At 43.2% G+C, this 26,107-nt stretch overlaps 1 protein-coding gene across 3 annotated transcripts in view; it reads right to left on the bottom strand.

The window, feature by feature from the left end:
* The window catches only part of LOC118398366 (sorting nexin-3-like), a 33,998-nt gene extending 25,294 nt beyond the window's left edge, over window positions 1-8,704 (bottom strand). Inside the window, exon 1 of one of the 3 annotated variants that reach the window (XM_035793633.2) lies at window positions 8,286-8,704. In XM_035793633.2, coding sequence (XP_035649526.1) covers window positions 8,286-8,447 — 162 coding nt within the window. In that variant the 5' untranslated portion in view covers window positions 8,448-8,704. The remainder of the gene's footprint in view (window positions 1-8,285) is intronic. The other 2 variants (XM_035793632.2, XM_035793631.2) reach the window with 2 other exon arrangements.
* Window positions 8,705-26,107: the final 17,403 nt, after the last annotated feature.

Consider the following 26,107-nt stretch of genomic DNA (forward strand, 5'->3'; position numbering starts at 1 on the left):
ATATAAGAAAGCTAATGTTTAAGTTCCTTGCTCAGAACATGAGAACATATGAAAGCTGGTGGTTCCTTTTAACATGAGTCTTCAATTAACCCAGGTAAGAAGTTTTAGGTTGTAGTTATTATAGGAATTATAGGACTATTTCTCTCTATACGATTTGTATTTCATATACCTTTGACTATTGGATGTTCTTATAGGCACTTTAGTATTGCCAGTGTAACAGTATAGCTTCCGTCCCTCTCCTTGCTCCTACCTGGGCTCGAACCAGGAACACATCGACAACAGCCACCCTCGAAGCAGCGTTACCCATGCAGAGCAAGGGGAGCAACTACTCCAAGTCTCAGAGCGAGTGACGTTTGAAACGCTATTAGCACGCACCCCGCTAACTAGCTAGCCATTTCACATCGGTTACACCAGCCTAATCTCAGGAGTTGATAGGCTTGAAGTCATAAACAGCGCAATGCTTGAAGTACAGCGAAGAGCTGCTGGCAAAGTGCACGAAAGTGCTGTTTGAATGAATGCTTACGAGCCTGCTGGTGCCTACCATCGCTCAGTCAGACTGCTCTATCAAATCATAGACTTAATTATTACATAATAGCACACAGAAATACGAGCAGTAGGTCATTAATATGGTCAAATCCAGAAAATATCATCCCTAAGTCTAAATATTCCTGTTACGTCGCACAACCTTCAATGTTATGTCATAATTACGTAAAGTTGATTGAATCCCTGAGCTGACACGGTAAAAATTTGTCTGCCCCTGAACAAGGCAGTTAACCCACTGTTTCTAGGCCGTCATTGAAAATAAGAATGTGTTCTTAACTGACTTGCCTAGTTAAAGTTAAGTTAAGTGTTAAAAAAATAATATATATATTTTTTTAAATCAGCAAAATCAGCATCCAAAAATACAGATTTTCGATTGTTATGAAAACTTGAAAATCGGCAATTCCGATTAATCGGTCGACCTCTACCGCCTACTATATAGGACCTGGATGGCAAGAAGCTTGGCCCCAGTGATGTACTGTGCAGTACGCACTACCCTCTGTAGCGCTTTGCGGTCAGATGCCGAGCAGTTGCCATACCAGGAGGTGATGCAACCGGTCAGGATGCTCTCGACAGCGCAGCTGTAGAACTTTTTGAGGATCTGTATATACATATAAAGTGGGTAAAACAGTACGTAAACATTATTAAATTGACCCCAAGCAATCTCATGTTTGACTTCTGTCGTGGCAGCCAGCATTTATTGAGGAGCAAGCCAAAACGTAAGGCCAAATCAGCGGGTGCAGTTCCCCTTTAAACATTGTTCCCCCCAAAAGGTGAAGTGACAACCTTAACAAGAATTTTACTAATGGGAAACAAACTTTCCTTTGAATGAAAAAAAGAGTCATTAAATTAAAATAATTCCACACACACACACTCAGATGTTTCCCTTTAAATGGATGTCAAACAAAAAGCAATTTCAAAGTTAAACAAACCATACAACTCTGTGCACAAGGACTACTTTTGACAATTTCTACAGAAAACATTACATATTTCACTCTATTAATGTAGAATTGCCCTAGTGTGGTTAAATTAAGGTTAGTAAGTGATTAGCAGTAATGGGCTTTTATTAATTGTTTTATTTTGTATTACAGCATTAAACCAACATTATGCATTTATTGTAAAAAATAAATATTATATAGACATTTTTTTGCCCACTTAAAAATGTCCTTGATTTTTAAGGAAAAGCTCATTTTTTGCCTCTTCACGGTTGACGTTGAGACTGGTGTTTTGCGGGTACTATTTAATGAAGCTTCCTTTTTAATCCATTAGCCTTTTTAAAATGATAAACTTGGATTAGCTAACAGAACATGCCATTGGGACACAGGAGTGATGGTTGCTGATAATAACTCCCCTCCAAGTCTCCGACCACTACCTTGTATCCTTTTCCCTCTCGCTCTCATCCAACACTTCCCACACTGCCCCTACTCGGATGGTATGGTATCGCGCCGTCCCAACCTTCGCTCTCTCTCCCCCGCTACTCTCTCCTCTTCCATCCTATCATCTCTTCCCTCTGCTCAAACCTTCTCCAACCTATCTCCTGATTCTGCCTCCTCAACCCTCCTCTCTTCCCTTTCTGCATCCTTTGACTCTCTATGTCCCCTATCTTCCAGGCCGGCTCGGTCCCCCCCTCCCGCTCCGTGGCTCGACGACTCATTGCGAGCTCACAGAACAGGGCTCCGGGCAGCCGAGCGGAAATGGAGGAAAACTCGCCTCCCTGCGGACCTGGCATCCTTTCGCTCCCTCCTCTCTACATTTTCCTCCTCTGTCTCTGCTGCTAAAGCCACTTTCTACCACTCTAAATTCCAAGCATCTGCCTCTAACCCTAGGAAGCTCTTTGCCACCTTCTCCTCCCTCCTGAATCCCCCCTCCTCCCTCTCTGCAGATGACTTCGTCAACCATTTTGAAAAGAAGGTCGACGACATCCGATCCTCGTTTGCTAAGTCAAACGACACCGCTGGTTCTGCTCACACTGCCCTACCCTGTGCTCTGACCTCTTTCTCCCCTCTCTCTCCAGATGAAATCTCGCGTCTTGTGACGGCCGGCCGCCCAACAACCTGCCCGCTCGACCCTATCCCCTCCTCTCTTCTCCAGACCATTTCCGGAGACCTTCTCCCTTACCTCACCTCGCTCATCAACTCATCCCTGACCGCTGGCTACGTCCCTTCCGTCTTCAAGAGAGCGAGAGTTGCACCCCTTCTGAAAAAACCTACACTCGATCCCTCCGATGTCAACTACAGACCAGTATCCCTTCTTTCTTTTCTCTCCAAAACTCTTGAACGTGCCGTCCTTGGCCAGCTCTCCCGCTATCTCTCTCAGAATGACCTTCTTGATCCAAATCAGTCAGGTTTCAAGACTAGTCATTCAACTGAGACTGCTCTTCTCTGTATCACGGAGGCGCTCCGCACTGCTAAAGCTAACTCTCTCTCCTCTCATCCTTCTAGACCTATCGGCTGCCTTCGATACTGTGAACCATCAGATCCTCCTCTCCACCCTCTCCGAGTTGGGCATCTCCGGCGCGGCCCACGCTTGGATTGCGTCCTATCTGACAGGTCGCTCCTACCAGGTGGCGTGGCGAGAATCTGTCTCCTCACCACGCGCTCTCACCACTGGTGTCCCCCAGGGCTCTGTTCTAGGCCCTCTCCTATTCTCGCTATACACCAAGTCACTTGGCTCTGTCATAACCTCACATGGTCTCTCCTATCATTGCTATGCAGACGACACACAATTAATCTTCTCCTTTCCCCCTTCTGATGACCAGGTGGCGAATCGCATCTCTGCATGTCTGGCAGACATATCAGTGTGGATGACGGATCACCACCTGAAGCTGAACCTCGGCAAGACGGAGCTGCTCTTCCTCCCGGGGAAGGACTGCCCGTTCCATGATCTCGCCATCACGGTTGACAACTCCATTGTGTCCTCCTCCCAGAGCGCTAAGAACCTTGGCGTGATCCTGGACAACACCCTGTCGTTCTCAACTAACATCAAGGCGGTGGCCCGTTCCTGTAGGTTCATGCTCTACAACATCCGCAGAGTACGACCCTGCCTCACACAGGAAGCGGCGCAGGTCCTAATCCAGGCACTTGTCATCTCCCGTCTGGATTACTGCAACTCGCTGTTGGCTGGGCTCCCTGCCTGTGCCATTAAACCCCTACAACTCATCCAGAACGCCGCAGCCCGTCTGGTGTTCAACCTTCCCAAGTTCTCTCACGTCACCCCGCTCCTCCGCTCTCTCCACTGGCTTCCAGTTGAAGCTCGCATCCGCTACAAGACCATGGTGCTTGCCTACGGAGCTGTGAGGGGAACGGCACCTCAGTACCTCCAGGCTCTGATCAGGCCCTACACCCAAACAAGGGCACTGCGTTCATCCACCTCTGGCCTGCTCGCCTCCCTACCACTGAGGAAGTACAGTTCCCGCTCAGCCCAGTCAAAACTGTTCGCTGCTCTGGCTCCCCAATGGTGGAACACACTCCCTCACGACGCCAGGACAGCGGAGTCAATCACCACCTTCCGGAGACACCTGAAACCCCACCTCTTTAAGGAATACCTAGGATAGGATAAAGTAATCCTTCTCACCCCCCTTAAAAGATTTAGATGCACTATTGTAAAGTGGCTGTTCCACTGGATGTCATAAGGTGAATGCACCAATTTGTAAGTCGCTCTGGATAAGAGCGTCTGCTAAATGACTTAAATGTAAATGTAAATAATGTTCCTCTGTATGCCTATGTAGATATTCCATGAAAAATCTGCCGTTTCCAGCTACAATAGTCATTTACAACATTAATGTCTACACTTTATCACTAATCAATTGTATGTTATTTTAAATGGACAATTTTTGCTTTTCTTTTAAAAACAAGGACATTTCTAAGTAACAACACCATAGGTAATTATAAACTGGGAGGGGGAAGAGAGAGGTCTCTCCTCTCATGTGAGAATGGTTGAAGGCCGCCTATGCATTAGATTTTAGTAGGATGGATTAAGTAAACTTCGTGAGTGCCACATCCCTACCCCCCTGGGAATAATGGTATTGGGTCCGTCGGTCTCACTATCATTTTCTCTGTGCACTCTCACTTACTCTCTCTCGCCCCTACAGCTCGACAGCCTCCTCCCCGACTCGCTGGCAGAAAGCTGCTTTGTTGCCATAGTATCAACTCCCACTTTTGATACTGTCATTTCAAGTCGGACATGGTAGCCTTGATACAATATGTTCCCCATTTCCATTCAAATAGTTGTCAGATATGATCCTGTAGATTTTGGATTACACTCGACTGTGCCTGACAAGACACCCACACCCCTCCCCATTTTATTAATGGCCAAAAAGTCCCCCCCCAAATAGATAGATAGATAAAAAGAAAGAGGGGGAGGCTATGGGAGTTGAGAGGATATGAGAGAGCTGTAGTAAGAGGCCTTTTTATATGCTCCTGTCTGTCCATAAATAAAGTGAGATCCCAAAGTCCATTCTCTCTAGTGTGTGCTGCTCTCTGAAGGGGGAGATGGAGGCTACCAAAGGCAAGGTCTAATGTTGGTGGCGAAGCTTCCACCCCCCTCCCCTGTTTGTTGAGATAAAAATCAAATACACTACTCTGTTGAGAGAGAGAGAGAAAAGTCCTTTCACCCAACTGAAAACCATTTGAGAGACATCAGGATTATGTAGCATCCCCTCAGCATTCAAGACATGAACAACATTATAATAATAAAACAACTAAATCCTGAGGATGAACTAACTGGAAAGCAAACTAAAATTAGGCTATCCAACATGTTGTCCACAAAATGTAGGCCTATAAGCAATAGCCTTCTATTCTATTAGCCTTCTGGGGGATTATTTAAACTACATATGATAGGCAGAAGGCACACTTCAAATATAACAAATGACAAATGTAAAGACCAAAGATGAAATTCCATAGTTTTTTGCAAGACCATATTTCTCAGGTTTACGTGTCTGGACATGCGAATTGTAGGTTAACTTGAGAAACTGGCCTAAACGATAGGCCTAAACGACCACTAACTGACCACACACGCTCTCACCATGACTTTTTGTCACGTGACCATAAGTCACCTATCATCATGAAATGCACCACGCGAGTGACCATAAAATGACCACTGCACTGATTATGAAAGAAATGTCACATGACCATATCAGTGAAAACTGTAATGACAAAAAATGTATACTACCAAACAAAGACATTCAATGATTGTTACTTAGGGTAGAGTAGGCCTACTACTTGTCTAAAAGAGTTGTGCAACAGTTACCACAGATACTGAAGTTGGGACAGAGACCTAGAATGAGTAGTATGAACCAAAGAAACATGAACTCAAAGTATTAAAGAAGCTAGCCTATAGGCATTGCAGTGAAGAGGTGGCCTGCCAGACCCCTGACTCTGCTGGTGCAGGTACAGCACACATTTCACCTGCCACGAGACTTTGAAGAGTCATCATGAGCCAAGGTGACTATTCTCTCCACTAGGAAGGGTGGGCGAGGGACGTTGGAGATGGAGGGATATGGTAGATGAAGAGCGAGGGAGTGTCTTTGTGGCCTCCCAGGGGGGGCCTTCCCCTACCCACCGGCCTGATCCATTCTTCTCCCCTCTCAATGAGGGGATTAAGAAGGCTCTCTCAGTATGGCCATATTGGGGGAGGGGGGTTGTACTGGGAGAGTGGAGACAGGGGGGGGCATCCAAATAATATTATAGCTAAGTGGTGAGGGAACCTGAAACACTAACTCTGCAAATCATTCCAGGCTCACCAAGGTACCAGACAGGCCTTTCGCTATAGCTGAAACACCTTTAGAATCAGGAGTAAAGTTTCTAAAGAAAGGGAAAAGAAAAGAATGAGGAGGGAAGCGAAGAAAAGTTGAGACTACATTTGTTGAGAAGTGAGGGATGCTCCTCTTATTCCATCCTCTTATGCAAAGCAGGGTCAAGGAGGGCTACGAAGCACACAATTAATGCTGATTACACGCATATGCTAATTATTACACCCTAATCAAGTACAGTAGCCTTATATTCAGACATAATGCCTACAGACAGGCTTCTCTCGTTCTGGCTTCTTTAGGTAGGAAAGCTATAAATACTACAGGACTGCTCGGGGCTAAACCACTACACCTCTAATAACCATGAGGGCCATCAGTCAAGGCTTCAGACAGACACAGAGGCAAACAACAACAGAGAGACAGCCCAGAATCAGACAGGCTTGATGGTCATACGGTGATAACATGCATAGCTCTTGATGTACTGCCTCAAATGCAAAAAACATTTGTTTTCTATTCTGCACATTGTGTAGGTGGCGGAAAGAGTGGTGTGAAACATATAGGATAAAAGCAGAGGATGAAAAACAGAGTATATTCTATAAAAAAGTATTTTTGCATTGGTAACCGTATTCAGTTGGTTTGCTTAGGTTTTCATAAAAACATGAGAACAAGCACCAGACATGTTCAAAATATATATTTTCTTAAAATTGTGTTATACCCCATGCATTGTCTGTCCTCATCTTAATTGTCATGATGATACTTTGAGTAACTTTGTTTTCTGTACAAGCACTCAAGGGCACCTTCAGCCTATGAGGGTTCAACAGTTGTTGAAGAGTGACTTTAATAGTGCAGTTTATAAGACATGGATCAAACCAAAGATGAATGTCAAAAAACATTCTTTGATTCCAATCCAACTGTCCTCTCCCCACCAGTGGGAAGCAGGAAGAGAATTGGAGGACCAGAGGTCTGGCTTTGTGACGACATACATTTTGTCCTGTTTAACCTCCCCATCCTTTACTCAGCAGAGCAGGAAGGAAATGCTTGGGGCGAATGAGAGTTCCGTGGGGCTTGCTGATGCTGAGCCTGCTCAACATCAGGTCTTCATTCCAGAGAAGCTGACCAGTACAATTTCAACACACTGAACTTTACACAGAGACCCTTCACTGGAATAGTATTACTCTGACTAACAGAGGGGAAGGGAAAACACTGGGATAATCTGTATTGCTCAATATCTGAGTAGGGGCATAAGAGAAGAGACATTTCTTCACTGAGTGAGGGAGCTGGACTCTGAGCTCTAGCTCTGTTTCTAGGTAGAGACTTTAAATTAACGTCTCATTGACTGTTTAAATACGCCCTTTTCAAGCTCTTTACTTCTGTGTGTGACAAATACCATTATCTACCCTTAACACCCGATGACAGGGGTGTGGCTGGCGCACAAAGATTTGTTAACGGTTCGTTTACTTTAGTAAATATAGCCTAGCATAGCCTAGATATATATATATAAATATAGCCTAGATCATACAAATGCGCTTCTGTAGCTAACTACATGGCTCCCTGACGTTTTGACATGGAGCTCTTACAAACAAGACACAAACAAGTCCCCCACCTTCAACAACATATTTCTAACTTGCCATTGGCGTCACATTCCTTAAGATAACATCTAGCTAGTTAGCTAACAATTAGCAAGAAAGTTGGCTAGGCTGTCGACAATAACTGGAGGCCCATGCAATGATACAATGTATCCATACTTTGACAACCTCACCAGAATGGGTTGAATTGTTTTAATATACAGCTGCATTGGTAAAAGGTCCCTATAACTACGCGTTAGTTTAATTAAACCACCTGGTAGTTGGCTAACTATTATGCTAACGTTAGCTACTGTAACTGATTTGACAGTGTCTGACTGGTACAAATCCCTTAGTGTGACCCTAGCTAAACTCAATCCCCTTTATAAAGATGACCAGGTTCATTGCCCTAAAGAGCAAGATAATGGTATGCTCACCTTTAGTCTGATTTCATACGTGGTAAACCTGGTCCTGCCGACACCGACCGTCTCCGGGTTGCTCACGTCTATCTCTAGAAAGTTACTAGGCGGTCCATACGCGTCATTCAAGTTCTGAGGCTTGGAGAATAGCCTCCTTGTATCAGCTATGGTATCAGTCATTTCTCCCTCACTCGCTAGCTAGCTAAGTTAGCCTCAATGGTTTGGGGTTGCGCGCTCCACTTCCGATCAGCTGAGATGCAGCTGACAATAGGCACCTTCCTTGTGTTTTGTTTACTACCTCTGTCTCAGTGCATTTGCATTTCATTGGCTGATTAAGTGCACTATCTGAAATATTGACCAATCAGAGTTAAATGCGCTGTGTAAAGTATTGCATTTGATTCCCCACAAACTAAACTAAATCGCCACATACGTATACCAAAATACACTTTACGGAACACATATTCCATGTAAAACCTTTTTATTGGCTTTATAACTCGCCCATAACGTAGTTAATTACAAGGGAAATTACGTTTATTATTTCTTCTTCTTTGGTATAATGGCGTTCGCAACATGTATATGTGCATTCCCGCCACCTACTGTACGGGTGGATAATAAGGATCCTAAAAAGGAAAACAATGTGCAGTAAAAAATACATGTACAAAAATGTCATACAAATTACGAAATGTTAATTAAACTAAATCAGCCTGCTTTTCTGTTTTAATCAGGTCCCTACCCAGGCTCAGAAGGATCCTGTGATGGCGGGACATTTCCAGGCGACAGTAGTCCTTGCAGTGCTTCTTCCATTAAGTATTGGAGGCCCAAAAATGTCTCAGCTGCAGATATAATGATGTCCATCTTCTTGGACTTTTTGGACACTTGTTAATAACTGTGGCTATAAATACTACAACATCCACCTTTTTCACAATAAGTGTATCCAGATCACTTGATTGAAGTATAACCTTTGCAACTGGTGCATCCACCACCATATCTTCTATAGAACGGTGGCCTTTTACCCCTTCAACACTCTTCACCACCTCCACATAGGAGATTTGCTGTACAACCCTGATCCTTGACACCTCAACCTCTTTCATCCTAACAGGGCACTCGTGGAATTACGAAATATGATCCCCACCACAGTTGCAACATTTTACATTCAAAGACTCTTCAATAGCATATTCCGTCTGTCTGCAAACACAACACATGGCCAAACTTTTTACACTTCTTGCATTGCATTGGGTTTTGCACGAACGTTATATACATATATACTTTGCTCCTTTTTCCCCATTCTCCATGCGGGTCATGCGACATGCATTAACTACTCCTGGATTTTTTTGCCTAAGATATCGATTATCAATGTCCAACCGGACGCCAGAAATAACACCTTTTACTGGTGCCCTGCTGCGAAAATCAAAGCTGTTCACTTCATGTGTCGATATTTTCGCAAGCCACAATGCACGCTCCTTTTGCTATTTAGATACACATGATATCAACATCATACCATTCCTGGTTACTTTGATTGCATCCACTTTTCCCAATGCCTTCTTCACCATCCTCGTGACTTCAAAAGGGTTTCCCAAGTAAACATCATTATCCAAAAAATATACTCCAACAAGGAATGATTCATCAGACTCATTTACCACAAGAATTTGTCCACTCATCTTGTCACGCCCTGACCTTAGTTATCTCTGTTTTCTTGATATTTTGGTGAGGTCAGGGTGTGACTAGGGTGGGTACGCTAGTTTTCGTACTGTCTAGGGTTGTTGTAGGTCTAGGGGTTTTTGTATTTCGATGTTGGCCTGATATGGTTCTCATTCAGAGACAGCTGTTTATCGTTGTCTCTGATTGGGGATCATATTTAGATACCTATTTCCCTTTTGTGTTTTGTGGGATCTTGTCTATGTGCAGTTGCCTGTCAACACTTATTTGTATAGCGTCACGTGTTGTTTTTTTGGTTAGTGTTCATTCTTATAATAATAATAATAATAATAATGCACGTATACCACGCTGCGCGTTGGTCCGATTCATACGGCGAACGTGACACGTCTTTCTCGCTAACAGTACTCAACGCGCTTTCAGCTTCAAAAACTTCTGATTTCCCCATCTCACGGTCCTAAGGTGCAAGGTAACTCCTAGATTAACAATCCCCCACTTCTCTCTGTGCGTGAGCTGCACTTCAAGAACTTGTCCGGGTTAACTTGTGTCATTGCTGTTCAGGTTCCAAAAACTATTAGGGCCAAATTAACATAGAAAAAAATATCAGCCATGGGTTGTGGTACTTGGAAAACATTTTTTTTTGCAAGTGGCAATATTTAGAGAATAAAGTCAAAATAACATTTCTTGAATAAAGATAAACTTTTGAGATTTTCTGTACATTAGGCAACCATTTTTCACAGCCATAATCACATGCGACTGCTGGTCATACTGTCGTTACACCACCACTGGCAGCCCAGCCAGCTGGTACACAGGAGAGTTGTAAATCTAGTTTTTTCATTAGTGCTTGGAAAATTACATTTTAAAAGGAGGCAAATAATTAGTAGGAAAACCATTGTCATCAATTTTATGTCGCCAGACTGACTTTAGATGCAGTATAATGTTAGCTAGCTAGATTGAGGGGAGACCGGTGGATTTTAGATAGCTAGCTAATGTTAGCATTTATAACTATTTTTAATGAACGTTGCTCACTAATGACAACATCGTCACGTCTAAAGTAAATTAGACGACCTGAAAAAGATGGCAAAGTTGTATCCAACTAAATATTTGCCTACTTTAGCAATGGCATCACATTTCTAGGTCTTGTGTATTTTAGACTAAACAGTCTCCATTCAAAATGACTGGGTTCATCACGACTATTTACACAGGACATCCAGCAGTCCAGTTTGTAGCTAACGGTCCAGCTTCTTGAAGATGTCAATCATCAATATGTCGGATTTCCTGCATGAACGTGGAGTCACAGAAGAGGTCCTCTCAAAGTTGGAGGAGCAAAAGGGGGGTTGTGGAGGTGGTGCGGTGGGTTAATAGTAGTGCCATTCATAGGGATAGGAGAATCGCGCAGAGATCTGCTCGTTGTTTGCATGAAGAATGTTGTTCCTGACTTGATGCATCCTCAAACCGATGGCAACCAAACTTGTTATCCAGATTACAGGTTCATAATTTATCAACAGATCATGGATCAGGTAAAAGTGGAAGTCGGCTAACACTTCCGCCCTACATGTCCGTGGTTAGGTGCTACATTGGTGAAGTATTTTTGCATGGACATGGAGTACTCTCTCAACAATAATTCCAGCAAATTGGTTATTAGAGTATATATGCAGTTGTTCTTCACCACCACTAGCATATACTCCCGGTGCTATTTACCATCAGCATTTATGCTATTCTATGCTTCAAATGTAACCCATATTTATTCAAATTTTACATTGGAACATTTAGTTGGTCTTTGTAAGTTAAAAAGTCAGACACTGCCATCACTGCTTCTCAAACATGATATTTCATATTTGAAGGGACATTATCTTCAGTTGTGAACAAAATAATCTTGTTCAGGCCTCCCGGGTGGTGCTGTGGTCTAAAGCACTGCACTGCAGCGCTAGCTGTGCCACCAGAGACTCTGGATTTGTGCCCAGGCTCTGTCGCAGCCAGTCGTGACCGGGAGGTCCGTGGGGCGACACACAATTGGCCTAGCGTCGTCCCGGTTAGGGAGGGTTTGGCCGGTAGAGATATCCTTGTCTCATCGCACACCAGCGACTCCTGTGGCGGGCCGGGTGCAGTGCACACTAACCAAGGTCGACAGGTGCACGGTGTTTCCTCCGACACATTGGTGCGGCTAGCTTCCGGGTTGGATGCGCGCTGTGTTAAGAAGCAGTACGGCTTGGTTGGGATGTATTTGGGAGAACACATGAGTTTCAACCATCGTCTCTCCCGAGCCCGTACGTGAGTTGTAGCGATGAGACAAGATAGTAACTACTAACAATTGGATACCACGAAATTGGGGAGAACAAAAGGGGCTAAAATAAAATACAAACAATAATAATAATAATATTGTGTCTGCTAAATAGGCACCATGTGGATAAGTGCCAGTCCACTGATTGGGCTGGACAAGCACTGATATACATTAAATCATCCAAGTGTGCTTGTGTAAGGGTTGAAATTGACTTAGTAAATACAATACTAGTCAAAAGTTTGGACACACCTACTCAGAGTTTCTTTATTTGTACTATTTTCTACATTGTAGAACAATAAGGAAGACATCAAAACTATGAAATAACACACATAATGTAATAACCAAAAGAGTGTTAAACAAATCAAAATATATTTGAGATTCTTCACAGTAGCCCCCCTTGAAAAGTAGCAGAGCACTCCGTAGCCGATCAAATCAAATTTTATTTGTCACATACACATGGTTAGCAGATGTTAGTGCGAGCGAAATGCTTGTGCTTCTAGTTCCGACAATGCAGTAATAACCAACAAGTAATCTAGTTAACAATTCCAAAACTACTACCTTATAGACACTAGTGTAAGGGGATAAAGAATATGTACATAAAGATATATGAATGAGTGATGGTACAGAGCGGCATAGGCAAGATACAGTAGATGGTATTGAGTGCAGTATATACATATGAGATGAGTATGTAAACAAAGTGGCATAGTTAAAGTGGCTAGTGATACATGTATTACATAAGGATGCAGCAGATGATATAGAGTATAGTATATACGTATACATATGAGATGAATAATGTAGGGTATGTAAACATTATATTAGGTAGCATTGTTTAAAGTGGCTAGTGATATATTTTACATCATTTCCCATCAATTCCCATTATTAAAGTGGCTGGAGTTGAGTCAGTGTGTTGGCAGCAGCCACTCAATGTTAGTGGTGGCTGTTTAACAGTCTGATGGCCTTGAGATAGAAGCTGTTTTTCAGTCTCTCGGTCCCAGCTTTGATGCACCTGTACTGACCTCGCCTTCTGGATGATAGCGGGGTGAACAGGCAGTGGCTCGGGTGGTTGCTGTCCTTGATTATCTTTATGGCCTTCCTGTGACATCGGGTGGTGTAGGTGTCCTGGAGGGCAGGTAGTTTGCAGCCGGTGATGTGTTGTGCAGACCTCACTACCCTCTGGAGAGCCTTACGGTTGTGGGTGGAGCAGTTGCCGTACCAGGCGGTGATACAGCCCGACAGGATGCTCTCGATTGTGCATCTGTAGAAGTTTGTGAGTGCTTTAGGTGACAAGCCAAATTTCTTCAGCCTCCTGAGGTTGAAGAGGCGCTGCTGCGCCTTCTTCACGATGCTGTCTGTGTGGGTGGACCAATTCAGTTTGTCTGTGATGTGTACGCCGAGGAACTTAAAACTTACTACCCTCTCCACTACTGTTCCATCGATGTGGATAGGGGGGTGTTCCCTCTGCTCCTTCCTGAAGTCCACAATCATCTCCTTAGTTTTGTTGACGTTGAGTGTGAGGTTATTTTCCTGACACCACACTCCGAGGGCCCTCACCTCCTCCCTGTAGGCTGTCTCGTCGTTGTTGGTAATCAAGCCTACCACTGTTGTGTCGTCCGCAAACTTGATGATTGAGTTGGAGGCGTGCGTGGCCACGCAGTCGTGGGTGAACAGGGAGTACAGGAGAGGGCTCAGAACGCACCCTTGTGGGGCCCCAGTGTTGAGGATCAGCGGGGTGGAGATGTTGTTGCCTACCCTCACCACCTGTGGGCGGCCCGTCAGGAAGTCCAGTACCTAGTTGCACAGGGCGGGGTCGAGACCCAGGGTCTCGAGCTTGATGACGAGCTTGGAGGGCACTATGGTGTTAAATGCCGAGCTGTAGTCGATGAACAGCATTCTCACATAGGTATTCCTCTTGTCCAGATGGGTTAGGGCAGTGTGCCGTGTGGTTGAGATTGCATCGTCTGTGGACCTATTTGGGCGGTAAGCAAATTTGAGTGGGTCTAGGATGTCAGGTAGGGTGGAGGTGATATGGTCCTTGACTAGTCTCTCAAAGCACTTCATGATGACGGAAGTGAGTGCTACGGGGCGGTAGTCGTTCAGCTCAGTTAGCTTTCTTGGGAACAGGAACAATGGTGGCCCTCTTGAAGCATGTTGGAACAACAGACTGGGATAGGGATTGATTGAATATGTCCGTAAACACACCAGCCAGCTGGTCTGCGCGTGTTCTGAGGGCGCGGCTGGGGATGCCGTCTGGGCCTGCAGCCTTGCGAGGGTTGACACGTTTAAACCTGTTAAGCTTACCCCCTACTTTTTCGAACATTCTGTTAAAAATCTCGCAACATTTCAGCGCCCTGCTACTCATGCCAGGAATATAGTATATGCATGTGATTAGTATGTGTGGATAGAAAACACTCAGACGTTTATAAAACTGGTTAAATCACGTCTGTGGCTTTAACATAACGTGCGTTTCATTGAAAAGTGCAGGAAAATCTGATCACTGAAAGTGGAAAAATATATCCATCCGCCGCTTCAACCCATTGTTATGGGCGAAAGACATTAAATATGGCTGAGGTTGCAGTACCTACAGCTTCCACACGATGTCAACAGTCTTGTCATTTGCCTAGGATTTGTTTCTTGGTCAAACGAACAAGCCCTTTTCTTCCGGTCTCCGACCGGATATTTTGGTTGAGAAATAGACGGACAGTATTTCAAGATGGATCCCTATAGAAAACACTACGTCTCGTGATTAATTTGATCGCTTATTAACGTTTACTAATACCTAAAGTTGCATTACAAAAGTATTTCGAAGTGTTTTGTGAAAGTTTATCGTCGACTTTTTGAATTTTAAAAAATGACGTTATGTTATGAAACGCTATTTTTTTCCATTTATCACAAAGTCTACATAGAACGATATCTAGGCTATATATGGACCGATTTAATGGAAAAAAAGACCCAATAGTGATTATGGGACATCTAGGAGTGCCAACAAAGAAGATGGTCAAAGGTAATGAATGTTTTATATTGTATTGTGCGGTTTGTGTAGCGCCGAATATGCTAATTATTTTGTTTACGTCCCCTGCGGGTCTTTTGTGGTGTTACATGCTATCAGATAATAGCTTCTCATGCTTTCGCCGAAAAGCATTTTAAAAATCTGACTTGTTGCCTGGATTCACAACGAGTGTAGCTTTAATTCAATACCCTGCATGTGTATTTTAATGAACGTTTGAGTTATAACTAATACTATTAGCATTTAGCATAGCGCATTTGCATTTCCAGAGCTCTAGATGGGACGCCTGCGTGCCAGGTAGAAGCAAGAGGTTAAATGTTTTCCTCACGTCGGCTGCAGTGAAGGAGAGTCTGCATGTTTTAGTTGCGGGCAGTGTCAGTGGCACTGTATTGTCCTCAAAGCGGGCAAAAAAGTAATTTAGTCTGCCTGGGAGCAAGACATCCTGGTCCGTGACAGTGCTGGTTTTCTTTTTGTAATCCGTGATTGACTGTAGACCCTGCCACATACCTCTTGTGTCTGAGCCGTTGAATTGAGATTCTACTTTGTCTCTATACTGACGCTTAGCTTGTTTGATTGCCTTGCGGAGGGATACGTTACACTGTTTGTATTCGGTCATGTTTCCAGTCACCTTGCCCTGATTAAAAGCAGTGGTTCGCGCTTTCAGTTGCACGCGAATGCTGCCATCAATCCACGGTTTCTGGTTTGGGAATGTTTTAATCGTTGCTATGGGAACGACATTTTCAATGCACGTTCTAATGAACTCGCACACCGAATCAGCGTATTCGTCAATGTTGTCATCTTACGCAATACGGAACATATCCCAGTCCACGTGATGGAAGCATTCTTGTAGTGTGGAATCAGATTGGTCGGACCAGCGTTGAACAGACCTCAGCGCGGGAGCTTCTTGTTTTAGTTTCTGTCTGTAGGCAGGGATCAACAAAATGGAGTCGTGGTCAGCTTTTCCGAAAGGAGGGCGGGGCGTTGGAATAGCAATGATCCAAGGTTTTTCCCGCCCTGGTTGCGCAATCGATATGCTGATAAAATTTAGGGAGTCTTGTTTTCAGATTAGCCTTGTTAAAATCCCCAGCTACAATGAATGCAGCCTCCGGATATATGGATTCCAGTTTGCAAAGAGTCAAATAAAGTTCGTTCAGAGCCATCGATGTGTCTGCTTGGGGGGGAATATATACGGCTGTGATTATAATCGAAGAGAATTCCCTTGGTAGATAATGCGGTCTACATTTGATTGTGAGGAATTCTAAATCAGGTGAACAGAAGGACTTGAGTTCCTGTATGTTTTGGCCACACCACGTCCCATTAACCATAAAGCATACGCCCCCGCCCCTCTTCTTACCAGAAGAAAGATATTTGTTTCAGTCGGCGCGATGCGTGGAGAAACCAGCTGGCTGCACCGTCTCTGATAGCGTCTCTCCAGTGAGCCATGTTTCCGTGAAGCAAAGAACGTTACAGTCTCTGATGTCCCTCTGGAATGCTACCCTTGCTCGGATTTCATCAACCTTGTTGTCAAGAGACTGGACATTGGCGAGGAGAATGCTAGGGAGTGGTGCACGATGTGCCCGTCTCCGGAGCCTGACCAGAAGACCGCTTCATTTTCCCCTTTTTCAAAGTTGTTTTTTGGGGTCGCCGGCTGGGATCCATTCCGTTGTCCTGGGTGAAAGGCAGAACACAGGGTCCGCTTCGCGAAAGTCATATTCTTGGTCATACTGATGGTGAGTTGACGCTGCTCTTATGTTCAGTAGTTCTTCTCGACTGTATGTAATGAAACCTAAGATGACCTGGGGTACCAATGTAAGAAATAACACGTGAAAAAACAAAAAACTGCATAGTTTCCTAGGAACGCGAAGCGAGGCGGCCATCTCTGTCGGCGCCGGACAGTCGTGAAGAGGGCACGAAAAAACATATTCCCCCTCAGGAGACTGAAGAGATATGGCATGGGTCCTCAGATCCTCAAAAAGTTATTCAGCTGCACCATCGAGAGCACCCTAACTGGTTACATCACTGTCTGGTATGGCAACTGCTCGGTCTCCGACTGCAAGGCATTACAGAGGGTAGTGCATACAGTAAATATATATATTTGTGTGTTTATACAACGGGTGTGTAATTTTATTTTATTTGTATTTCACCTTTATTTCACCAGGTAGGCTAGTTGAGAACAAGTTCTCATTTACAATTGCGACCTGGCCAACATAAAGCAAAGCAGTTCTGTCAGGATTTGGCCAGGGTTGTTCTGGTTTTTGGTCACTAGATGCCCCCATTGTGCCTTTTGACCTTTTTGTTTTCCCTTGATCCCCATTATTATTTGCACCTGTGCCTTGTTTCCCCTGATTGTATTTAAACCCTTTGTTTTCCTCAGTTCTGTGCTCTGTGTTTGTATGTTAGCACCCAGCCCTAGTACTCTGTGTACTCTTGGTGATCCCGGTGGACTCTCTTGTGGAATTCTGTTTTTTGTTCTTGTTTGTTTGTTTTTTGAGTATCTTTTGAGGCTTTTTGTGCTATACCTTCCACCTTGTGGATTTACCTTTTTGTCTTGGAGGATTACCTTTGTTCTTATGGAATTCCTTTTGAGGTTGTGGAGTTACATGTTTTCCTGAAGAACTTCACTTTTTTCTTCATTAAATACACTGTCTCAAGTACTGCTGTGTCTGCCTCATCTTCTGGGTTCTGCCGACTATTCGTGGCTCAGTTGGTTAAGTGACTGTTTCTCACTCCGAAGACCCGGGTTCGTAACCGGGTCCTGACAAGTTCGACACATACAACAACACAGAGTTACACATGGAGTAAAACAAACATACAGGTACAGTCAATAATACAGTAGAAAAACAAGTCTATATACAATGTGAGCAAATAAGATAAGGGAGGTAAAGGCAACAAAAAAAAGGCCATGGTGGCGAAGTAAATACAATATAGCAAGTAAAACACTGGAATTGGAGATTTGCGGTGGAAGAATGTGCAAAGTAGAGATATAAATAATGGTGGGCAAAGGAGCAAAATAAATAAATAATTACAGTGGAGGGAGAGGGTAGTTGTTTGGGCTAAATTATAGATGGGCTATGTACAGATGCAGTAATATGTGAGCTGCTCTGACAGCTGGTGCTTAAAGCTAGTGAGGGAGATGTTTCCAGTTTCAGAGATTTTTGTAGTTCGTTCCAGTCATTGGCAGCAGAGAACAGTAAGAAGAGGCGGCCAAAGGAAGAATTGGTTTTGGGGGTGACCAGAGAGATATACCTGCTGGAGCGCGCTACAGGTGGGTTTTGCTATGGTGACCAGCGAGCTGAGACAAGGGGGGACTTTACCTAGCAGGGTCTTGTAGACGACCTGGAGCCAGTGGGTTTGGCGACGAGCAATCATTTGAGAAACCAAGGCTATAGAGTCTGGCGATGAGGATGTGGTGATTGACAGAGTCGAAAGCCTTGGCCAGGTCAATGAATACGGCTGCACAATATTGTTTCTTATCGATGGCGGTTAAGATATCGTTTAGGACCTTGAGCGTGGCTGAGGTGCACCCATGACCAGCTCTGAAACCAGTTTGCACAGTGGAGAAGGTATGGTGCAATTTGAAATGGTCGGTAATCTGCGTGTTGACTTGGCTTTCGAGGACCTTAGAAAGGCAGGATATGATAGATATAGGTCTGTAGCAGTTTGGGTCAAGAGTGTCCCCCCCTTTAAAGAGTGGGATGACCGCAGCTGCTTTCCAATCTTTGGGAATCTCAGACGACACGCAAGAGAGGTTGAACAGACTAGTAATAATTTCACCCGATAATCTTTGAAAGAAAGGGTCCAGATTGTCTAGCCCGGCTGATTTGTAGGGGTCCAGCTCTTTCAGAACATCAGCTGACTGGACTTGGGAGAAGGAGAAATGGGGAAGGCTTGGGCAAGTTGCTGTGGGGGGTGCAGTGCTGTTGACCGGGGTAGGGGTAGCCAGGTGGAAAGCATGGCCAGCCAAAGAAAAATGCTTATTGAAATTCTCAATTATAGTGGATTTATCAGTGGTGACAGTGTTTCCTATCCTCATTGCAGTGGGCAGCTGGGAGAAGATGTTCTTATTCTACATGGACTTTACTGTGTCCCAGAACTTTTGAGTTTGTGTTGCAGGAAGCACAATTCTGCTTTAAAAAGCTAGTCTTGACTTTTCTAACTGCCTGTGTATATTGGTTTTTAGCTTCCCTGAAAAGTTGCATATCATGGGGGCTGGTCGATGCTAATGCAGAATGCCATACGATGTTTTTGTGTTTGTTAAGGGAAGTCAGGTCTGGAGAGAACCAAGGGCTATATCTGTTCCTGATTCAACATTTCTTGAATGGGGCATGATTATTTAAGATGGTGAAGAATGCATGTTTTAAAAATAACCAGGCATCCTCTACTGACGGGATGAGATCAATATCCTTCCAGGATACCCCGGCCAGGTCGATTAGAAAGGCCTGTTCGCTGAAGTGTTTCAGGGAGCGTTTAACAGTGATGAGGGGAGGTTGTTTGCCCGCTGACCCATTACGGATGCAGGCAATGAGGCAGTGATCGCTGAGATCTTGGTTGAAAACAGCAGAAGTGTATTTAGAGGGCAAGTTGGTTAGGATGATATCTATGAGGGTGCCCGTGTTTACGGTTTTGGGGTGATACCTGGTAGGTTCATTGATAATTTGTGTGAGATTGAGGGCATTAAACTTAGATTGTAGGATGGCTGGGGTGTTAAGCATGTTCCAGTTTAGGTCGCCGAGCAGCACGAGCTCTGAATATAGATGGGGGGCAATCAGTTCACAAATGGTGTCCAGAGCACAGCTGGGGGCAGAGGATGGTCTATATAGCAGGCGGCAACGGTGAGAGACTTGTTTTTAGAGAGGTGGATTTTTAAAAGTAGAAGTTCAAATTGTTTGGGTACAGACCTGGATAGTAGGACAGAACTCTGCAGGCTATCTTTGCAGTAGATTGCAACACTGCCCCCTTTGGCCGTTCTATCTTGTCTGAAAATGTTGCAGTAAGGGATGGAGATTTCAGAATTTGTGGTGGTCTTCCTAAGCCAGGATTCAGACACGGCTAGAACATCCGGGTTGGTAGAGTGTGCTAAAGCAGTGAATAAAACAAACTTAGGGAGGAGGCTTCTAATGTTAACATTCATGAAACCAAGGCTATTACGGTTACAGTAGTCATCAAAAGAGAGAGACTGGGGAATAGGAGTGGAGCTAGGCACTGCAGGGCCTGGATTCACCTCTACATCACCAGAGGAACAGAGGAGGAGTAGGATAAGGGTACGGCTAAAAGCTATGAGAATTGGTCGTCTAGAACGTCCGGAACAGAGAGTGAAAGGAGGTTTCTGGGGGCGATAAAATAGCTTCAAGGTATAGTGTACAGACAAAGGTATGGTAGGATGTGAATATAGTGGTGGTAAACCTAGATATTGAGTGATGATGAGAGATATTGTCTCTAGAAACATAATTGAAACCTGGTGATGTCATCGCATGTGTGGGTGGTGGAACTGAAAGGTTGGATAAGATATAATGAGCAGGGCTAGAGGCTCTACAGTGAAATAATCCAATAAACACTAACCAGAACAGCAATGCACAAGGCATATTGACATTAAGAAGAGGCATGCTTAGTCGAGTGATCATAAGGGTCCAGTGAGTAGTGAGGTGGTTGGCGTAATGGCGATTCAGACAGCTAGCCGGGCCATCGGTTGCAAGCTAGCATAGGATGGAGGTCTGTTTTTAGCCACCTCATGGGTTTCCGTCGGTAGATTAGTGGGGTTTCGTGTGGTACAGGGGATCAATCCAATTGGCAAAATAGATATAGTTAAAGTGACCCAAGAAAAAATTGTCAAGAAGCAGGTGGTCAGTTTAACAAAACAATGAACGATACAAAACAGTAGTAGCATCTTGACATGAAACACATAATCAATACTGCCTGGGGAATGAACCTAAGGGAGTGACAGATACAATCGGATGTAATCAGTGAATTGACGGAGTCCAGGTAAATCTCATAATGAGGCGGAGGTGCTCGTTATGATGGTTGTCAGGGCCAGTGATTAGTAAACCAGCGACGTCGAGGGGGAGTAGTAGAAGACATGACAGGGTTGGTCTAATCCGGAATGCTTATTTGTTATTTTTATTTCTTATTCTTATTTTTTTTAGGTATTTTTTTAACTGCTTTGTTGGCTTGAGCTTGTAAGTAAGCATTTCACCGTAAGGTATTATATTTCGGCGCATATGACAAATCAAATTTGTATTGGTTAGAACTGCATTCCAGCCAATGTCTATTCCATAAGTTACCACAGGCTAAATCTATGACATTAAAATGCTTATTTACTCTGTTCCATCTGACTGCGCAATCCACTGTCTCAACAGCCCAGCCAAGTAATTTATAAACTTCATCTCCACTATAAAAATAATAAAAATATTATCTCACATTTCTTTTAGACTAACATTTATTTTACAACAGAGGAGATTTGAGTAAACCTTGCAGTTTGTCTCCGACATTTGGATTCAAAATCGATCTCCAGCTGTCCTATAGTAATGAATGTGTCGAAACAAACCACCGCATTTAACCATGGCAAGGTGACTGGGAATATGGCTGAATACAAACAGTGCAGTTATTCCCACCGTAAGGCAATCAAACAGGCAAAACGTCAGTACAGAGATAAAGTGGAGTCGCAATTCAACGGCTCAGACACGTGATGTATGTGGCAGGGTCTACCGACAATCACGGGTTACAAATGGAAAACCAGCCATGTCGCGGACACCGACGTCTTGCTCCCGGACAAGCTAAACAGCTTCTTCGCCCGCATTGAGGATAACACAGTGTCTCCGGCGCATCCCGCACCCAAGGACTGTAGGCTCTCGTTCTCCGTGGCAAACGTGAGTAAGACATTTAAACGCCTTAACAACACTGTCATCTCAGATTTTCAAAATATGCTTTTCAACCATAGCAAAACAAGCATTTGTGTAAGAGTATTGATAGTTAGCATAGCATTTAGCGTTAGCATTCAGTGGGCAACATTTTCACAAAAACAAGAAAAGCATTCAAATAAAATCATGAGTAAGACATTTAAACGCCATAACAACACTGTCATCTCAGATTTTCAAAATATGCTTTTCAACCATAGCAAAACAAGCATTTGTGTAAGAGTATTGATAGTTAGCATAGCATTTAGCGTTAGCATTCAGTGGGCAACATTTTCACAAAAACAAGAAAAGCATTCAAATAAAATCATTTACCTTTGAAGAACTTCGGATGTTTTCAATGAGGAGACTCTCAGTTAGATAGCAAATGTTCAGTGCACAACATTTCATTGAATGTTAATTTCTCTACCATAAACTGCCTCCAACGTGATGTCAGCCATTGAGCATGTTTGGAATGCTCTGGATTGACGTGTACGACAGCATGTTACAGTTCCCATCAATATCCAGCAACTTCTCACAGCTATTGAAAAGGAATGGGACAACATTCCACAGACCACAATCAACAGCCTGAATAACTCTATGCGAAGATGTGTCGCGCACCATGAGGCAAATAGTGGTCACACCCCTACTTTTTTTTAAAGGTATCTGTGATCAACAGTTGGATATCTGTATTCCCAGTCATGTGAAATCCATAGAATAGGGCCTAATGAATTTATTTCAATTGACTGATTTCCTTATATGAACTGCAACTCAGTAAAATCTTTGAAATGGTTGTATGTTGCGTTAAAAGTTTTGTTCAGTGTACACACACACACACACACACACACACACACACACACACACACACACACACACACACACACACACACACACACACACACACACACACACACACACACACACACACACACACACACACACACTCTGGTGGAAAAAGTACTCAATTGTCATTCTTCAGAAAAAGTAAAGATACCTTAATTCATATAAAATGACTAAAGTAGAAGTCACCCTGTAAAATAATACTGTTTTTAAATGTACTTAAAGGAAAGGTTCACCCATTTGAATGTTATATTGTTTTTGTGCATCTCCGAGTGAAGTTCTATCGATTCCTAGTGTTATTACATGTTTTCATGTGTAGCTGAGTTATTGGTGTTCAGGCAGGCCGAAATCCATCTGGTATGACATAGCACTGTGATAAAGTCGCTATCACTACACTGGAAGTTAATAGGAATACGACTTTTAGATCGCAAAAATGTCTTTCATACATGTCAGAATTCAATTCTGGCTGATGTCATAACTTGGGAGGATGTCTTCTCTTGAATGAACCCTTGATATTTTTTTTTTTACAAATTCCTACCTTTAGAAATGTGTAATTTAACAGAGGGTCTAGCACATTTCTCTTATTTGTCTGCCTCTTTAGTCCAGGGTGCACTGCATGGTGCTGTTGCCAGAGATATTATTGAAAGGAGATAGAATTACAGTGAATGAAAGAAAGTACAATGCCAAAACCAGCAGACTGTAGTCCAATTGTGTTCATGTTGTCAAGCTGCGTCACGCGGTTGGTGGAGTGATGCAGAGATGGTTGTCCTTCTGGAAGGTTCTCCCATCTCCACAGAGGAACTATTGCATGTAGCTACGTTTGGTTTATTTCTTACTAGCTATTTAGTCAGCCAGCCTATAGAGAGATCATTGCACTTTGGATTTTGCAGATAACCTGAGCTGCAACAGATTTCCAAAACAATTTTACATGATGCTACCAACCTTATTATAATTTTTCCTTTAAGTACAGTGGTGGAAGAAGTACTCAATTGTGACAGAATACCAGCACACTCCAACACTTATGAGTGCAGTATTTGTGTTTAGTGAGTCAGAGGCAGTAGGGATGACAACGCATTACATTGATATGTGGTGTGAATTAGACCATAATTCTGTCCTGCCTGAGCATTCTAAATGTAACAAGTACTTTTTGGTGTGAGGGAAAATGTAGTGGAGTAAAAGTAAAAGTTGTCAAAAAAAGAAATAGTAAAATACAGGTACGCCAAAATAACTACTTATTTAGTACATTAAAGTATTTGTATTTTAGTACTTTACACCACTGTATAAAGTACCACCATATAAAGTACTTGAATTTCATTATAATTAAGCACCTTGTTTATGTACAGCTATGTATAATTATGAAGCCATCTAGTGGAATGTTCTTGCCACTTGTTCTTTCTGCATTTTCTTTAACTTAAAAAAAACAACATTTTTACCTTTAACTTAAGATAACCACCATTGCACATTTTAAACAATTTGGAGGGATATAGTTGCTTTAAGGGTTCTTAATTATGAGTTAATGTTATGGTAAAAACTGTATTGTCACCGCCTGCTGCATGATAATAATGTAAGACAGTCAGTTTTGGTTCGTTGTTCTTGTCTGCTGAAATGACCTATGCCATGGATTTACTGTGTTGTCAGTATTCAAAGCAAATTTTACTTTCAGAAGTTGTTTTCTATGCAGTTATCCACATCAGGGCAGTGTAATGAGGATAAAATAATGAAATAAAAATGTACACTACAGAATTTTATATCATATTTTCTTTCTCCACAGATTTACAAAGATGTTGTCCTGCTCATGAAAGATTCAGATATGGCCATCTACACTTGGAGACAGGATTGCTCGTCAATTTCTGCCGAAGTCAAAAGCCAGTCTCAAAATAACAATTTTGGCTTTTTGAAAAAGCTGAAAAACTTAAGGAAAAGCTGAAACTAAGAAAGCAATGTGGAAGAGGATCCCCAACCCTCTCAACTCAAAGGAAGCAGACCAGAGGCAGACCAGAGTAAGATCAAGCACTCTGTCACGTAGAGTAGGCCAGAAGGCTAAACTGGATAACCTAACCTCTATCAAAATAAAAAGATGGCTGAGCCGCAAAAGTTCTTCTGTGCAAAGGTGTTTATTTACAAGTGATTCCGGAACAAAAAAACAACAGTACTGCCATCAACGTCTACCTTATGGGACAGCTTAAAAACAATGCTGCCCCATCCACAGCTCAATCCAAAATAACCTTCTATGACTGAAAGAGAGGCTCCTTTTGTAGGGCTAGCCCCTCCCCTCAGAACAATTAACCCTAATTAATTAATCAATTAACAATACAAACCTACATTTTCCATGAACTAAACATACTAAAGGATATACATTGCAACACGGTTTTAAACAATATCACAACATAACATTTACAACATTACATCACTACTGACAATATCTTTCAATATGCCCATATGCATTAATGAGCCATTTGGGACAGGCACTATAAAGCCAACCCAATTCCCTTAGCTCGGGTCCTTTTCCAGCTTACCCGGAAGCTACAGAGATGGAGAGAGAGGAACAGAACAAACAAACAATGCGCTCATCCACAACATTGATAAGTATCATAATTATTGTATCTCTCAAATATGAACATTGACAAGTGTGAAATGCATGCACCAAGACAGAAGTTAATTTGTGTGTCGACCCACATTGTTAACTTATCTTATAATGGCGCAGGGAGGAGTGATGAATATGTGTGTGCGTTAAAGAACAAAATGCTGCCCGCGGCCAGTGACGGACTTCTACGTCACACACTCACAGTATTGAAGTAGGGTGGATTCACATTGATAACAAGGAGACCAAACAAGTCAGAGCAAAGCAAGAAGGAGGCACCAGAAAGGTAGTTACGGACTGCAGAGCAGGAGTTACCGAGACAGTAAAAGTGGAAAGGGTTATTTTCTTCCCCAAAGGACAATGCAGCAAAGGCCTTGAGACTGACTTTGTGTTTGAGGTGTGGGACTTCAAGCAAAACACAATTCCAGCTGATGTTTCCATTGGCACAATCTGAGACAGTCAAGCTACCCAAGTTTTGTTTCTATATTGCAATTAAGCCATTCAAGAGTTTGAAGACATTTAAATCTCTGAGCCTTTGAGTGATGGGTCTCACAATGAGGATGAGGATGATGATGATGATGACACTGAGTTCCT

This window comes from Oncorhynchus keta, chromosome 19, assembly GCF_023373465.1.
Source record: "Oncorhynchus keta strain PuntledgeMale-10-30-2019 chromosome 19, Oket_V2, whole genome shotgun sequence".
Classification (NCBI taxonomy): Eukaryota; Metazoa; Chordata; class Actinopteri; order Salmoniformes; family Salmonidae; genus Oncorhynchus; species Oncorhynchus keta.